The sequence below is a fragment of the Carlito syrichta genome, unplaced genomic scaffold (assembly GCF_000164805.1).
Source record: "Carlito syrichta isolate Samal-C Ts95f unplaced genomic scaffold, Tarsius_syrichta-2.0.1 Scaffold302268, whole genome shotgun sequence".
NCBI classification, from domain to species: domain Eukaryota; kingdom Metazoa; phylum Chordata; class Mammalia; order Primates; family Tarsiidae; genus Carlito; species Carlito syrichta.
This window is the reverse complement of record NW_007246364.1, coordinates 122,386-140,114: the sequence shown is the minus strand read 5'-3', so window position 1 is coordinate 140,114 and position 17,729 is coordinate 122,386. Positions and strand designations below refer to the sequence as shown.

The 17,729-nt window shown below is 38.4% G+C and overlaps 1 protein-coding gene across 2 annotated transcripts in view; it reads left to right on the top strand.

Annotated features, from left to right (window-relative positions):
* Positions 1–17,729, top strand: part of ACVR1 (activin A receptor type 1) — a 60,910-nt gene that overhangs the window by 15,308 nt on the left and 27,873 nt on the right. For both annotated transcript variants that reach the window (XM_008056158.1, XM_021711405.1), the window contains exons 2-5: positions 3,915–4,178; positions 6,464–6,675; positions 10,451–10,550; positions 14,089–14,235. In XM_008056158.1, the coding sequence (XP_008054349.1) occupies positions 3,915–4,178; positions 6,464–6,675; positions 10,451–10,550; positions 14,089–14,235 (723 nt within the window). The remainder of the gene's footprint in view (positions 1–3,914; positions 4,179–6,463; positions 6,676–10,450; positions 10,551–14,088; positions 14,236–17,729) is intronic.

The window sequence follows — 17,729 nt, the reverse complement described above, 5'->3', positions numbered from 1 at the left end:
TGTGGGTGAGCTCCGCAGACAGGGAATACCTCTGGCTTGACATTTAAATTACTGAATTATTCAAATGAATGTCAATTAGGTGGAGTAGACTTGCTGCCTTCTACCAGGGCGCTTCCTGGTTATTTGCACAGGCAAGTGTAAAATACTTCACATCAGATAGGGTGCTTCCTGTCTGTGCTGTTGAAAATCAGTCACAGAATGCGATTATCTGTTCCTTGTTGTTCCTTGATGTGGACTGTATTTCCATCAAAGACTGAGAGATTAGGGGTACACACACTCTTTTCTGTGGCCCTTGAAGGGGTTTTATGATCATTCTGGAATCCCACCCACGACTCCCACACCTACCCCACATAAAATATCACAGGTCCACACATGTCATAGTTATTCCTAAGTTTGACAAGAATAAAAAAGTGAGTCATGAGCACTTTGAGTCCTGCTGTATTCCTTAGAAGTGTGGATATTAAGCTCTGAGAATGCTACTCCCTTGCTTTTAACTTTCTTTATTGACTTAAGTAATTCTATCTCAGAAAATCTTTTAAACTACCCCACTAGGTCAGATGAAATTGCCAGAGTGGCATTTAACTAATGAGTAGTGTGTATGTGTGAGCGTGCATACGTGTGCAGTCATTCTTATATTCTTAGGCATTTAGAGTCTTTTTTATATTTGGGTGTCAGTAAAAATAAATATACGAAGGACTCTGATAATTAGTTATATGAGGATATACAAATTAAGAAGATTAAAAGTTGGATTAGGAACACAACAGGAAAGAGAAATTGGTGAAGGCCCTGCACTTCCCCATTATCAGAGATTATGTTAATTATTAGTATCATTGACAGCCATCTTCCTCTGCCTTTTGTCTTTTTTTGATTGTGGAGGGTAGGATATGAAAACTTTGGTTTTTGACATTGTACAGAAAAAAATCGCCAACTTAAAGGTAGCTAACAGCCCTGGTCCTCTGTGTGCAACTACTGTAGGTATATGAAAGTTCAAGGAGCATATTTAGTAAACAAAAGAATTCCTTTGACATAGGTTATGACATCACAGGATCAAGATCGGAAAGCAGTATTGATCAAGATCATAAAGCAGTATGATCAAGATCATAAAGCAGTATTGATTTAGGATCAATCAATACTGCTTTATGCCTATGTACACTGCAGAGTTTTGCCAAAGGTGGTATTTACTTGGGGTGCTCACTCCTGGCAAAGTTCTTTAGGTTACTGTTCAAGCATCTGTCATACTATCAGCAAATGAGACCTGTCAAAAACTAGAAGGGAGGTGGCCCTTATTGCATCTGTGGACTTGGAATTTAGTTTGGGCTGGAACTTTAAAAACAGAATTTACTCCTGAGAGCACATTAGATACATTATTATTGTTGTTATTTTATTTGACATTTTAAAATTAAAACCACAGTGTCATTAATTCTTTGGTACCCTGGACTGTCCATTTCTATAGTATCAATGACGACAGAGCCCTCTAGTCTGGAGTTACTTGATTGTTGTTGTTCTTAGTGGACTGTAGGTGAAGTGAGTTGAGTAAACCATACTCCTCAATCCTCTATCAGTCCATGAGCCCCCTCCTATTTTATTTTCATTTTGCCCCTTCATGCCAACACTAACCCCTCATCCCCAACGCAGTGTCAATGGGCACATACTCTTTAATGTGTTAGGTATATATCCTTGGATATCTATGATCTTTTAAAAATATTTGGGTTTTGAAATATGTCTGTGTTCAAATTTACACAAATGGCATTATTTAATAGTCTTCTCAATTCCTTGCTACAGATCACAAACAAATCAGTGTGGCACCATAAACGCTTCCCACTCACCCCACCCGTCCACTTCCCTCCAAAGAATCATCACCTGTTGGGCAGCATAGTTGGCAGCCCACAGTCTGCTCTGTGCCATTCAAAAGTGGCAAGCATGTCTAGACTCCCTAGAAATATTATCTTTCAACTCTCTTTTTGGCAAGTGTAAACTTTTTGCTGGGTTATGTCAACAGATATATATGTTTCTTATGCTCATAGAAATAAATTGGTGCTGGAATTTCTTTTGGATTTCTCTAGGCAGAGAACAAAAAGACTATCTCTTTGCTCATTAAAATTTTTACTCATTAAGAATGTCTGAGAGCTCTTGATTCTCAGGGGTGAGACTGGTGACATACATAGACTGTCAGCGGCTATTTTGGATTTTCTGCTTTCAGGCATGTCTTTGCTCTTGGATGAGCCCCTTGTGGTTTTCAAAAGAACTGGCAAGTCAATTATAAATAGAAGGCTGTGTCTGTGTGTCTGCATGCACTTACTCTGTGGGATGAGGCACCCACATTACAGTGGGCAGTGAACTATTTTTCCACTTCTTTGAAGAGGGAAGAAGAAAGATTAAGAACACTTTTCTCTCTTTGAGATAACCCACATCTCTACACACACCCACACAAATCTGTGTAAATGAACTTGACATTTTCAAAGACCTTACCTTAAGGTCTTCTCTGGAAAGCACAGCCACCTGACCTGTTATTTTAAGAAAGAAGCATTTATCTCACAGACCCACTGCTGAGGGTTCAAGGATTAGAAGGCAACCTCTATGTGCTGTGGACCTTGGGAGGAATCTGTGAAAACTGAATTTCCTTATATGAACAATACTGCAGGGAAAGTGGTCTCAGCTAACTAATTAGTGGCCTCTAGGACTTGGTTGTTCACATTCTATCTTCACTTTCCTTCCCTACTAGTGGAAACTGTTGGGGTTAGCAAGACTGAACAAATCATTCCAACAAGGGAGGGGGAAAAGAGGGATACGAAAATGAAACTGCAGATACGTGTTTTGAGAAAGAGACAATTAAGAGGTATGATTAGGTGTGCTTTCCTGATGATACATTTCTGCCTCTTTTTCCATTATGCCTTGGAATCATCAGGTGTGGGCTCCTTTGATCCTACCTGTTCCCTATTTGTTAAACATTGTTTTAGTTCCTTTGTCTCTTTGTGCCCCCATCCTCAATATTTGGCACCAAGTTTTTTTCTGCCTGCTGAAAGTTATTATTATTTTGTTATTCTTTCTTCCCATTTTAATTGATGTTAAAAGTTTTAGTGTTACCACTGAAAAGTTAGTCTGAGTGTATAGCTGGAACTAGTGATAATATGGATTTGTAATTATAGACTGTACATTCTTGCAAACTCTCATATTGCAGGTTGAACATCCCAGATCCCCAAATCTGAAATCTGAAATGCACCAAAATCCAAAACTTGGAGCAGTGACACAGTGCTCAAAGGAAATGTTCTTTGGAGCATTTTAGATTTTGGATTTTCAGATTTGTGATGTTCAACTAGTATAAACACAAATATTCCAAAATCTGAAAAAAATCAAACATCTAAAAAAATTCCCCCCAAATCCAAAAAAATTCCAAGCACTTCAGACAAGGGATACTTAGCTTGTAGTATATTTCTGAAGCAGTCATGTAACTGTAGATACATCAGCATTCTTTGTTTTACTACTTGATGGAGATTTGTACAGAGCTAGCAAGAACTGGTATTAATAGCTATGATATATATAGGGGCCATTTTTTGTATAAAAAAGATGATAAACATTATGTGCTAGTAAAACATTTTATTTTGATGCAAGAATTGGGACACAAGAGCCCACCAAGCTGAAGGTACGTGAAAATCACAGTGGGAAAAGCTCATTTTTCAGATATCTGTAGACACATGATAACCAGTTTTGGCCTAGCATGATCCAAAAGGGACAAGCTTATATAAATTTATTCCTCTGTTGAGGGGTGACCAAGTGACAAGTTTACAGAATGTGGACATGGCCAATGGGGATGCTCAGCTTGACTGTGTTCAATGAAGGTGTTTGTAGTGGTCATTATCCCAGTGGAGACAGACCCCAGTAGTAATTTGTTTTTCCTTCCTCTCTTTCTTTTGTAGATGAGAAGCCCAAGGTCAACCCCAAACTTTACATGTGCGTATGTGAAGGCCTCTCCTGCGGAAGTGAGGACCACTGTGAAGGCCAGCAGTGCTTTTCCTCTCTGAGCATCAACGATGGCTTCCACGTCTACCAGAAAGGCTGCTTCCAGGTCTATGAGCAGGGGAAGATGACTTGTAAGACCCCACCGTCTCCTGGCCAAGCTGTGGAGTGCTGCCAAGGGGACTGGTGCAACAGGAACATCACGGCCCAGCTGCCCACTAAAGGTTCCCTGGACTTTTTTGTTTCTAATCAAGGGGTTTTGTTAGTATTATCCTGAGTCCTTGCGGGTTAGACATCTAAGTAGTCACAAGACATTTCTCCTGCTCTTTGAACCAGAGGCAATAGGCCACGAGAAAGATGACTCTAGGTGAGGAAGAGAAAGGGGGACAGCCTTTTGGCATCTAAAAGGAAAATGGACATTTTGGGGAGGGTAAGCAACATACAGCTACCTCGGGGATGCCTTGGCTGGCCAGTTCTCTCTTGGTCACCATGAATAGGTGAACAGTTCCTGATACCTTTTTCTGTTAAGGAGTCATGATATCAGTCATAATTTCTGAAATAATTCTGCTTAGTAAGTACCCATCTCTGTGTCAAGTGTGTAGGGAAGAAATGGAACACAAGACTGGTGCCTGAGTGAAATGCTTTCCTTCCTTATGAGGAAGGGGAGGAAGGAAGGCTCACTAACCTCATCTACCATATCTGATGCCCAGTGACCTATCACTGAAACTTGAAGCAGGATGAGATTTCACATGAACCCTGCAGTTTGCACAATCTTCTCTCTACTGTATTCAATACAGATTCCCTTTTATGTGGAAATCAGTCCTCCTTGGAAACAGTTTCCCTATAAAATGAACCCTAAATTGCAATTTTAAAGTCCTTGCAAATGTTGATGTAGATTTGCTTCGACCAAATTTATTCTCAATATATGGTACATTTTTAATAGGTGTGATTATTTAATTTTGCTGTCACAAATGAAGAAACAAACCAGAGTGGAGCAGGAGGAACTACTAGAAGCATTCAGTACTAGAAATGTCAGCCAGCAAGGGAGGTAGCAGAACAAAAAAGTTGATACATGATCATATTATAGCAATTTTGAAGTTACAGTGATGTAAAACTTTAAGCCCTATAAGGAAGGTTTAATTTCTGATAAGCAAATAGTGTTGAATAATAAAAGAAGGTTTTAAAAAGAGAGATCAACTATTTAAATGGTTAAAAATAAAAGGATCTTTGATGGAATAAACTTTACTCTTAGACTTTGGGAGTAATATTTTTATTAATCAAGTAAATGAAGGTGAAGAAATGTCTACATTCACACAAAATATGATATCAACAGCATGAAGTTTCTAAACTGCAGAACACTCTGCTATACCCTGATTTTTTAATAGATTTTTTTTTTTTTTGAGTTGGAGTCTCACTCTGTCACCCAGACTGGAGTGCGGTGGCCGCTCCCGGCCACTGCAGCCTCGACCTGCTGGGCTCCGGCGATCCTTCCACCTCAGCCTTCCAAGTAGCTGGAACTACAGGCACGCGCTACCATGTCCGGCTCATTTTTGATTTATTGTAGAGATGAGGTCTCACCAAGTTGCCCAGGCGGGTCTCGAACTCGCGGGCTCAGGCAGTCCACTCACTTCAGCCTCCCAAAGGCGTGGGATTACAGGCTGAGCCACTGAGCCCGGCTAATAGATTTTTTTTTAATTTAAAGAATTTCTAATCTAATTAAGGAGGCCACAATATTTATAATTTAATGTTGTATTTTATTTGTTTTACCCTTTACCATACAATTGAAATGTACTATGGAGTATCATGTGTGCCAAGCTGTTGATTATTTGGGCCTGAAAGAAATACAAAGAGAAAGTTAGGCCTGAGATGGGTTTGCTACAGGGATCAGAAACACAGAAAGGAGTAAGGCATATGTAGCAAAGAACAGGGCTTGGTGACATAAGGTCACTAAGGGGTCTGAATGAAGGAGTGAATCAGAGAATGGATGTGTATAAGGAAGTAAGTGAACAGATTAATAAATAGGTTATTAGGCAGAAATTGTGGTGTTAAAAGGTCAAAGAGAATTTAACAATAGATATCCAAGATATGTTGAAGAGAGACCACAGAGGGGTAATTGGTTTTTGACTTAGGTAGGTAGCACTTTCTCATAGGGATATTGTAGCGTAATGTCTGTCTGTAAGAGCTTAATGATAAAACATACCAAATGTAAGTTAATAAGAGTAATATCAAAGATGTATGCCATGCATTATAAAAGCATGTTATATACATGCATTAACAGAGTTGAATCTCAGTGGAGTTTTTTTTCGAACTCCAGTTGTGTCTAGTTGAATGATGGTTAAAATGGCCGGGCTATTGGCTGGGTATTAGTAAGTATTTTAGTTTTAACACTGTGGACTTGCAAAGACCGTATGGTTAGGATCAGGAGCCACTTGTTAGGATATTGGTTATGCTGAATAATAAGTAAACAGTGATCCTTACAGACACTTTTCCCTTTCCCCCCCATCTCCAGGGAAATCCTTTCCTGGCACACAGAATTTCCACTTGGAGGTTGGCCTCATTATTCTCTCTGTAGTATTTGCAGTATGCCTTCTAGCCTGCCTACTAGGAGTCGCTCTCCGAAAATTTAAAAGGCGCAACCAAGAACGCCTCAATCCCCGAGACGTGGAGTACGGCACCATTGAAGGGCTCATCACCACTAATGTTGGTGACAGCACTTTAGCGGTAAGTCTGTGACCCTGCAGGGAATTCCCAGCATGGTGACTCTTATAAAAGTATAAAATACTTTTATATTTCGAACTTGGTACATTGTCCTGTAATGAGTGATGGGTATGTATATACCTGCTGTTGGTCACTTGTGTCCTAAGCAAGGATCTGCTGGCACCTGTTAAATCCCCCCCCATATCAGAAAAGGCATTTTAGACAGACATTTACATGAGAGAGGAGATTTATTTTAGTAGATACCTGTTACTTGCTTTTTATTGGGGAGTAAGGGAAAAGGGACAGGGAATGGTTTATTTACCTATAATTTTTTTTTTTGAGTTAGTCTCACTCTGACGCCCAGGCTAGAGTACAGTGGCATGTTCATGGCCTCTGCAGCCTCGACCTGCCCTGGGCTAAGGAGATCCTTTGCCTCAGCCTTCTAAGTTGCTGGAACCACAGGCATGTGCCACCATGCCTGGCTAATTTTTTGATTTATTGTAGAGATGAGGTCTCACTATGTTGCTCAGACTGGTCTTGAGCCCCTGGGCTCAGGCCATCCTCTTGCCTCAGTCTCCCAAAGTGCTGGGGTTAAAGGTTTGAGCCACTGTGCCCAGTTTACCTGTAATTTTGAAGGGATTTGGAGTTTGTGGTCTTGTTACTCTCTTTTAGCAATAACAGTGCTTTTTAAAAAAAGGTCACCTTTTGCTTAATATTAAAAATCAGTTTCCCATTTAGATTATTTCAATACCCTGTAATTTAAGACTTTAATAAAACTTGACATCCAAAAAAAGCAGCTATTAAATTGTTTATGCTCCTGTGCTGCCCCCTTGTGGAGTGTAGTTATTTGGTTACACCGACGCTGTCCTATAGAAAATGTGCACCATCTATGTAATTTTAAATTTTCAGGTAGCCACCCTAAAAAAAAATTAAACAAAAAACCCGAAGCCAACACAAAAATGTAAAAACAGGTGAAATTAATTTTAAAAATATATTCAACTCAATATATAAAAGTTTGATTATTTCTATAGATAATTAAAAATTATTAATGTAAATTTTACATTCTTTTTGTTTTTGAACTAATTTCTAAAAATCTTGTTTGTATTTTGCACTTAGAGCCTATAACAAGTTATACTAGCCACAGCTTTCTTGCCCAGTGGCGACATGTGGCTATTGACTACGCTACTGGACAGCACAGGGTTAGAAACTATTGTATTTATACATTTTAAAATTAATCTTTTTAAAACGATGAACTAGCATTAAGTTGTGACTGTCTTCTTTTTATTAACTGTAAAAACTTGTTTGCCAAGTGTACATTTTAAAGAAACTTTAAACTTTAAGTGGGAAAAGGTATCACTTGCTATAAATAGAAGGCTACCATGAAGTCCAAAAGTAGTGCCATTCTACATTGATATTATGCTGAATCAGATGCCAACTTTGAAAATATTTTGAGATTTGAGGGTATTAGAGAGGTGTGGGAAACACAGCAATACCAAACTGAGACTGTCTCCTTGTCACAATTTGATGAATTGAAAGGCAATCAAAGTAATAACTTTCTAATGTGATTCAGTGTTATTTAATGCCACGCCCATGTACATCCAAAATCACCTTATTGTAAGTCCTGTTCTGCTAGACAACAATCTTTAAAATGCCTGGTAGTGCTGCAGTTACACTTTGCCTGCAGCTTTTTTTTTTTGCTGGAGAAGACTTCCTTTCACCCGTGGCCACCTTAGCGGCTCAAGTGTTACATCTGCACAACTGCAGGACCCACCCTTGGCAAGCTGTCACAACGTTTGATATTGACTGATACAGGCTGGGAAACATCTCATCCTACTGCTTGCCCCTTCACTGGGCCGCCATTCAAGTGTACTTTCTGGTATGAAAATGAGGAAGTAATCTTAGGTAGCTTCCTTGTATTTAGTGTTTAAATTGTGGTACAGTGGAACTGTGGAAAGAGGATATAGTATAAGGACATTTCATTTTGAGAAGTAGAGAAATTCAATTTTTTTGTTAGCTATATACTTAGAAGTCTATTTCAAGCTTTAAGGAAATTTAAATGAGTTTATTGAATTAGTAGCAAGAAGATGTAAGGTTGAATCCTGACAAAGCTTTAGCAAAGCAAGATTCTAAAATAGATTAGTTAGAACTTCGTTCCTTAGAGCTGCTAACATAAATAATTGCCAAGGGCAATAATAAGAATATCTTGTGTAAATTACTGTTTAGAAAGCTTTTACAATTTTGAAAGAGGAGTGAAATGTATGCCAAAATAATCTTCTAAACTCAACCATGTCAGATGACAGGGTATCACGATATAATAACACAGCATAGAATGCTATTTAAAACAAGTTGTCATTATTGGTCGACATACTTGCTTATTTAAGCAATATGCCCATTTCTATGACTAGACAAATCATATCCTCACTAAACCGCTCGCCTACTTTGTAAAAGAAGCTTTGGGGTCTGGGAGTTGAAGTAGATGTTTATTAGTTTTGATTTTCCCCATCCCCCTTAAGTTTATCAACTGAATTTAGAAGCAGGATTATACATTGTGAAAAACAGCACATTAGTTTAATTTTCAGAATTATTCTTCTCAAAAAAAAAAAAAATTGAATGAATAAAGAGAAAAAAGAACCGCAAGAGAGAAAATGGTTAGGGAGATATGAAACTCTATTTCATCTACTCTCATTTTCTTGTTGATTATCCTTTTTGTGGTTTTTAAGGGTTCTAAATTTCTTCCGTTGGATGTTCTGCTTTTGGTAATTTTGCCGATCAGCAGTACTTCACGGTGGTACTCAGAGGAAGTGAAAGAAGATGAAATTCACACAAATCAATGTATTGCTTTAATAGGCCAGCTAAAATGTTTGGGAATGGATGAACTTTGGGGAATATTAACTCCATATGACTGCAACCGTGCCTTTATCACCACGGGCACAATACTGTTTATTACAGATAATCCATTTCTGATGCCAGAAGACTTTGCTTCTTGGCTTATGCTGAGAGTACGAAGGGAAACTTTGTGAATGAACTGATTGGCAGTTTTTTTTGCCAACATGTTTATTTGTAGAAGTCACTTTAGAGTGCTGGTTTGATGTTTTTAATGAAAGTTTTATTTGTTTTCTTCTTTGATTTGTGATCCATAAATGACAAGTAGGTGCTAATTTAGCGACCCTTTTGTTGTTCACCCACCTAAAAGGAAACCTACGTCTAGGCAGCCCATTCCTGCTTGAGTGTCCCTATTTAATGATCCTCATGGTCATTGGAGTCGTTTTTTTTTTTTACAAACCACATTAGAGTTGTTGTTCCTTATTCCTAATTTGTTTGTTCCTAATTAGAGTTCCTTATTGGTATGGCAACTGAAGTGAATCATTTGACAGATATTTAGTGAACAAAGCAGAATATGGTAAATTATACTCAGCTTTGGAGTTGAAAGGACTCCTCCCCACCTCCCTTTATGTTCCACCTGCTATGTGTTCTACCACCCCCCCTGTACTCAGCCCTGCTTCTTGGACTTTTTTAATTTACATCTTCAACTTCTTTCCTTATGTATTTTATTCTAAAACTCTGAATACAAAGAAAGAGCTACTTATCCATCAGGAAAACCTATCATATGTAAGGGAAAGGGCTAATTTCTAGTATTCCTGAGAAATGAAACCAATCCTTCCAGTAGAGATTTCCATGCATGCTAATGGTCCACATATCCCAGGTTGCTGCCCTTCGTGTGAGATACCTTATCGTGTTTGCTAACACTCTGAAGTGAGAGCTGTTGCTCAATAGTTTTTCTCCTTGTTTTAAACCACAGGATTTATTGGATCATTCGTGTACATCAGGAAGTGGCTCTGGTCTTCCTTTTCTGGTACAAAGAACAGTGGCTCGCCAGATTACGCTATTGGAGTGTGTTGGTAATTGTTTTTTTCTTGTCTTTGTGGGTAATATGCAATATTGGTGGTGGTTTTGGAAGTAGCATGGAACTTGGGAAATCTGCTCTTGTTGCCTATTGCTTCCTTATTAAACTTAGGAGATAAAAGGTAGCCATGTGGTCTCTATTTTGTGTGACTCATGTTTGAGCACCCAAACTTGTTGAAGCTCTTGTTAAAGAAGTCCATTAATAATAAGTATAAAGAATGCCTAGTCAAAAGCTTCCAATTGCAAGTGAGCCCTTTAGGAAGATGGGAATGCTTGAAAAATAACTTGATATGGTTGCTTCTCACTGTAGGTATTGAATGATCTGAAGTAAGGAGGCTCTGGGACAATGAAGTTGTTTATTGCAATTCTTTAATTCCTCTCAGTCTTCTCTTCTCTTCCCTTTAAAAATAATTAATGCTACAAATTTTAGCAAAGATACCTTTATAACTTCTTTATTTAAACAAGAGCTATGTACACTTCTGTGTGGCCTCTCACATTATTCCCATACATGAATGTATGTAGATGTAACCATATTGTCTATATAGTTGTGTCCCTTGTTTCATTTTAAGCTCATGAACCTTTTGTGTATTTATACCACATCACAAGTGTTTTAAACAATTATACAATCATCCATGAAATGATAGTTCAACTATAACCATACTACTTGAAAAAGATTTTACATACATTGCTTCTTTATTTTGATTTCTTAGAATAAATTTCTAGGAATTGAGGGGAATAATTGGGGGTTCTTGTGTCAAAATTTGTGAAATTTTAATGTCTTACTTGATATACTGCTGAATTGCTTTCCAGGAAGATGGTACAAAATGCATTTTTTTAGAAGTCTTTTTCTTTGTTAGTTTTAGTTTTATGTGGTGGTTATTTGGAAGTTCCACAGTAGTTTTGATTACTTTATCTGTTAGGTGGCATGCAAGGATAGCTGCAGTTGCAGAAATCATTGACAATATTTTCGCACTCTCTTCCTAGTGCTTGTGGTTTCTTTGGGCTGGGCTCCGTAGCTTCTGCAGTCCTGTCTTTTGCTTTTGGGAGAGTTGGCCGTCATACGCTGCTCCACCACTTGGCTCTATTCTCCGGATTTGCTTCTTATTTTCATGGAAAGAAGGACACTTCCGAAGTAGTCATGGAAAGGGGGAGGTGCAGAGGTAGGAAGAGCAGCAACTGCTGCCCTCAGAATGAAGGTGACCAGAAGGAGCCTTGTTGCCCTTTCTCTGGTCTGAAGGATTTGAAGCTACTGCCACTGTTTTCCACTTCTCCCTTCTCCTTTGCAGCAGATTGTGAAAAGAAGAAATAAAGGAGGAAGAGTCCCAGATGTACTCATTATGCGTTGCCAGAGTTGTCCTATTATACCATAGTGTCTTGTTTGGTAATGAACAAGGGTATCTGAGTAGTGGTGGGAAGTCAGTGAGGGGGCACATTGCCTACCCTCTCCCCTCCTGTCCTGTGGCCCACCACTATTCACAGAGCAGCACACTGTCTCAAGATCAGTCCTCAGAGACTGGCTCCAGAATCCACATGGCAAAAGAGTATTACACCTTTAAAATACATAATTTCTGGTTCTATAGATAGTCTTCAGCGTTTTTTGAAATAGTATAAGTACAATTATCACATTTTCCTGGGTCAGCACTAAAGTTAGTGTGTTCATGTGGTACAGTTTTGAATAAAAATATACGTGATGAACTGCATGGATAGTATGTTATCATTTTTGGTTCAAAAAACATGGGATATTGGACTAGGTGAGTCATTTCTAGATGATGATCAGTGAAACTGCAAATTTCAGGGGTCTCCAGGGATCTCTTTGTGGGACTCCATGGCCAGGGCGGTTAAGAAGCTCTGCTTCTGTTTCAGTGTCTTCTGCATAAGGATACATTTGCAAAAAGCATTTGACAACTTAAAACTGTTCAAAAACCATTGAAAACAGTTTCTATTTTAATTCTATCTACCTACCTTGACATTTATCTCCTGCTTTCTTAAAAAAAAAAAAGATTTGAGGTAATTTTATGTCCACAATTCCCAGGGATATTTTGCACTCTTTTCTAATGAGAAAAATGAGGACAAAGGGAAAATAAAGATACAGAGTGGAACCCAAGGCAGGAAAAGATTAGCATATCATTTTCTAGCAGCCGTTTTTTTAGTAACTTAGCACTAACCCTCATTTTGAGCTGCAAATGCTGGACAATTGCTATGACTTTATTTTAAAAAGTTGAAATGGTATTGTGTATAATCTTAGTAGTATTATTTATAATCTTAAAAGTCTTTAAATAGTATGTGTGTGACTTGACAGTGGCCCACAATGAGCACTTATTGGCCATATTTAACATCCTTTTGGGTTAGTCATTAGTATTTAATAGAGTCATTGTCTCTTGTCAGGAAATCTAGGTTTAGCGGTTTTGATTATGTTTCAGATGTGTTGTCTGGACAGACCCGCTTCTCTCTTGATGTTCGGGTTTTCTGTGGCTTACTGTTCCTGCAAAGGACCATGTTCCTGTAGATGCAGGTGCTGCAGCAGCTGCTTATTAGAAGCCACTTGCCTAGGTAGAAAGAGAGCCCTACTGCCCTGCAAGTTATATCTCCTGCTGCCTTGTTATCTAGGCTGATTATACCCCTTGTTGATCCCCATCGGCTCCTGGTAATTACCCCCTCCTCCCAACTTCCCTGTTCACTCCTACCTATAATTAAAGAGAAGAATGGAAGAAAGAGCTGGTAGTTGACAAGCTGACAAGTACATTGCTGCTGCAAGAAGGGGCCGTTCACCAAACAGATCAGATCATAACTAGAGTCACCACGGTTTTCAAGATGTATTCTCCAAGTGGCCTTTTCAATGTAGCCTACTTGTAGCATCACAGGGAGTGTCTCACAAACAAATACCCATGACCAGTGTCAGAAATCGGAACTGTTCTGGGATTATGCATTTAAGACTTTGCAAAGCCTTTTTCGAAATACATCTTCTGCCAAGAATAATGACAGTGGTTGCTTGTTGATCTACTGTATAGCATTGTGTTTTGGTTTTTTTTTTTATGTTCATGTAAATTTACAAATTTGGGCAGCTCAGAAAATGCCTATATTGGTCCTGCATGCAGGGAAGGAACCAAGAAAGCTATTCAATTTAGTAACGCACTCACTGTTTTGGCTTTCAGCACAAAATTGAAATCTAATAATCTGTACCATTTTCTAAGTTTTACTTTCATATGTTTAAAAAAACATATGCATTTTATTCCTTTCAGTGAGGAATTTCCATGTAAACTGAGTAATTAGCAGTTAATTATACAATGCAGATACTGAAAGCAGTTTAATTTGTTACCACAGTAGGATGGATGGGAGGGACACGTTCCACCTTATTTTTGTATGTCTTTACAGGCAAAAGGTTGTGGTATTTATATCCCCAAACTGAGCTTCTCCAGTAAGCAATGGGAGGAAGTAAGAGCTGCAGGCACTAAATTTATTGGCTTATTCATTATGACAGACTGGTTGTCTCCCACATCCTGCTGCCCTGTGTCACCTGTCTTTTGCTTTCAATAGGGAAAGGCCGGTATGGTGAGGTGTGGAGGGGCAGTTGGCAAGGGGAAAATGTTGCCGTGAAGATATTCTCCTCCCGGGATGAGAAGTCGTGGTTCAGGGAAACAGAATTGTACAACACTGTGATGCTGAGGCATGAGAATATTTTAGGTAAGTACAAGGATAACCTCCTCCTTAATTGTATCTAGATGGAAATAATTGCCTGCCTGTGCCCTCTCTGTTTTGGTGAATATGAATTTGAGAGTCTCTTCTAAAAAGCTATATAAAGATCCTTAGCATTTATAGACAGTTTAATTTTCTCTTAACACCAATTTTTTGTTTGAATCTGCAGAAAAGTTTTAAGATTCTCTGGATGATGAAAAGGAAATCCGTTACTGCTAATTCTTATTCCTACATCTGCAGATTGTTATTTAAACAACAAAAATTTGCCCCATATTGTTCACTTCAAGGCTCATTGGTTGTTCTACTTACCCCACCCTTTTTGAATATTTATTACTTGAATCAAACTAAGAAAGATCTTTGGACTATTTCCTAGAGATTCACAGCTCCCAGGGATATTGTAATTAAATGCACATTCCCTCAAACTAGGCATCATTTTTAAAGCCCAGATTTGCAGAGGGATTCAGCATACATTTTAATTTAGAAACTAAAGCTTAGCAACATTTGGGAAATATGTAAAGTGCCCGTTGAAATACTGCTATGGCAGTATAAAGGGTGAACATACTCCTTGGGCCCATTGACTTCTATGTTTTTGAAAAGTTTCTCTAAATATGTTTATGCTAATACATACATGGTATATACTGCCTGGTGTACCTCCTAAATGATGGATATAATGTTTACATAATTTAACTCTGTAGAGAATAGTGTTGGCCTCTTTATGGCTATCAGATTAGGTCTGGTTTATAGGCCATTGCCAGAATTTCTTTCTATTTTGGTGTTGCCAATGTAGTATTTAAATCTGAGTCAAGTTGTCTGCAAATATTGGTTTGACAGTTGTTTAAAACGTTGCTTCAATGGTGCGGTGATTATGTTCTATCTCAGAATTGTTTCAATTTTGAGGATTGAATTTTACTTTCTCTCACTCCTTGGGCTCTAGTCATCATTTAATCCTCCTCACCTCAGCTATCAGCTTCCTGTTTCTGATCCATCTCTCCACCTACTGTTGTCTTTCACTGGGGAGAAGAGATACCTCTGCTCAAAGTGTCTTTGCTAGCTCCCAAATTGATGTAATATTTGTGACTGGTATTCAAGACTTCTTATTTTGGGGCACTGGGACTGCCATTCCTTGGGACTGTCACAAACGTTTGGATCTCTGTGCCTTCATTCATATTGTTCTTAGTTACCCCCATCCCCTCCACACCCTCCAGCTACTTCTTCCTCCATCAAAACTTCTAGGTCCCCATTCTTTCTCCCAATAGAATTAATTGTGCTTTTCTGCATTCCCTCACTTTGTACCTCTGCTGTAACTCTTGTCACACACTACCTGCTGCACTTTGATGTCTGTGTATAACAATAATAGTGACAGCAATAACAGCAACAACAAAAATAATAATGGACACTTACTAGGCAGTAATCACTGCTTTAAGTGCATTTTCTTAGTAAATCTTCACCACGACAGCATCAGGGCAGGTACTCTTATTTTCTCAGTTTTAATGGATAAGGTAACTGATGTGTAAAGAGACTCAATAGTTGGAGTGGGAATCACACCAGGCAGTCTAACTCGTGTACTCAAAACACAAACATCCTATGGAAGTGCTGTAGCATTGTAAAGCAAATGTATTTATATAATTCACGCTTGAGAGACAAGCAGTTAAAAAAAATCCTGCTTATTTAAAAGTCATTTTTTTTTCCCTGAAGGTCTAGAGCATAATTGATGGGATAGACAAAATCTTTCCTCAAGACCTAGGGGGCTTAGGGAGGGTAGGAGAATAAAAATTTATATGTTTATTATTTATTTACTCAATCAGAAGCTCCTCTCCCTTGAAGGAAGAAGTCAGTAGAGGCCACCCAGATAAGCAACAGTAATTTACTTTCTTTTGAGCGGTGCTTTTAGAGTTTGGGGCATTTATTTTTGAGAAAATTGTTAAAGATTAATAATATCATTTGGTTTAAACTGTTAAAGCAGGAATACTTTCTTTAGTAGGAATAACTAATATCCCAGTAAACATTTTGATTTCTGTTATGGCCAGTCAAAGAAGGGCTCCAGGAGAAGCAGCTGTGTGGAAAGAATGGCTGTGTGGAAAGAGAGTGAGGAAGGAGTGGGAGACTTAGGGGTGACCACGGGAACAGACTTAGAGCACAGAGAGAGGGAGAGGGAGAAGGTGCTGGGTTATTATGGAGTTTGCTTTGCAACTGCCCCACAGATGCAAACGTCTAATTATTTTTTCTGAGTAGAATTCAGCTTTTTCAGGGATAATATCGTATGGTGGGCCAGCTCCGGGTTCTAGAGCCAGACTGCTGGGACTGTTGCCAACCTAATGTCAGTGATGTGATCTCCCTACTTCGTGTGGTTATTGGAGGATTGCATTCAAGGTGCCAGGCACATAGTTAGTACTCAGTAATTATTAGCTGCCTTTGTGGGTTTGGTTGTTGATGATGACAATGGTGATCAATCAGGGACCCCTCTAGGCTCACGGAGCCTTGCTGTACAATGTTATCAGAACAATTGGCACCAGATTTGGAGTTGGTAGCAACTTACTAGCTGTGTGATTCTTGACATCTCTCAGCAGCAACTTTATCTATCAAATGAACATAATGATGTCTATCTTACCAGCTTGTTGAGAAAAATCTCATGAGAATATATGTGAAAGTGACATACATTTTATATAAAATACTATGTAAGTATAAGGCATTTTTATGTATTTTCTTTTACATTTTCACAAGTAATTTAAAATGTTTCCTCAAGCCATATCTGTCTTTAAAAAAATTTTTTTTCTCTTCTTTTTGTAAGCCCCAAACTTCACTGTCCATTAGCATGGTTCGTATACATAAGAATAATGCTAGAAAGGCACCTCTGTAGCAGAAAAGGCAAGCACACATATCACAGTTTATGTCATGGGATAGGATGTGCCTCTGACTTCTAGAGTCTTTTTCAGTGTGCTCAAAAGTTACCTCCAAATGTCTAGAAAGATTGCTTGCTGTCTCTTTATCCACATATGTCAGTATCTCACTTCTAATTCAGACCAGTTTAGTTGTCACTTCCTAATAGATGTCTATTGTATCATTTAGTCTGAATTATTATGATTCCCTACTCTAGACTCATAGAGCTCTTTGAAGATATTTATTAGAATACTTTTCACATTTTACTGTAATTTTTTCCTTTTTTATATCTGTCATCTATTTTAGCCAACAAACACTACTGTCTTGGTTTTTCTGTGTGTGACGGACAAAGCATCATAAATGCTCATTATGTTTGATTGGTTCTTTGTTTTATATGATGAATCAGTCAATCACTTAATATAAACTCACTCCTTTATTTTACATCTGAGCAGACATAGGCCAGAGAGCCTATTTGAGTTGCCCAATATTACACAAGTAAATCACAGGCAGAGTCAGGACTAGAATACAGGTATTCAGATTTTAGATTTGGTGTCCTTTTAGGATGGTTGATGAATAATCTTAAAATATCAACATGCCGAAGAGTT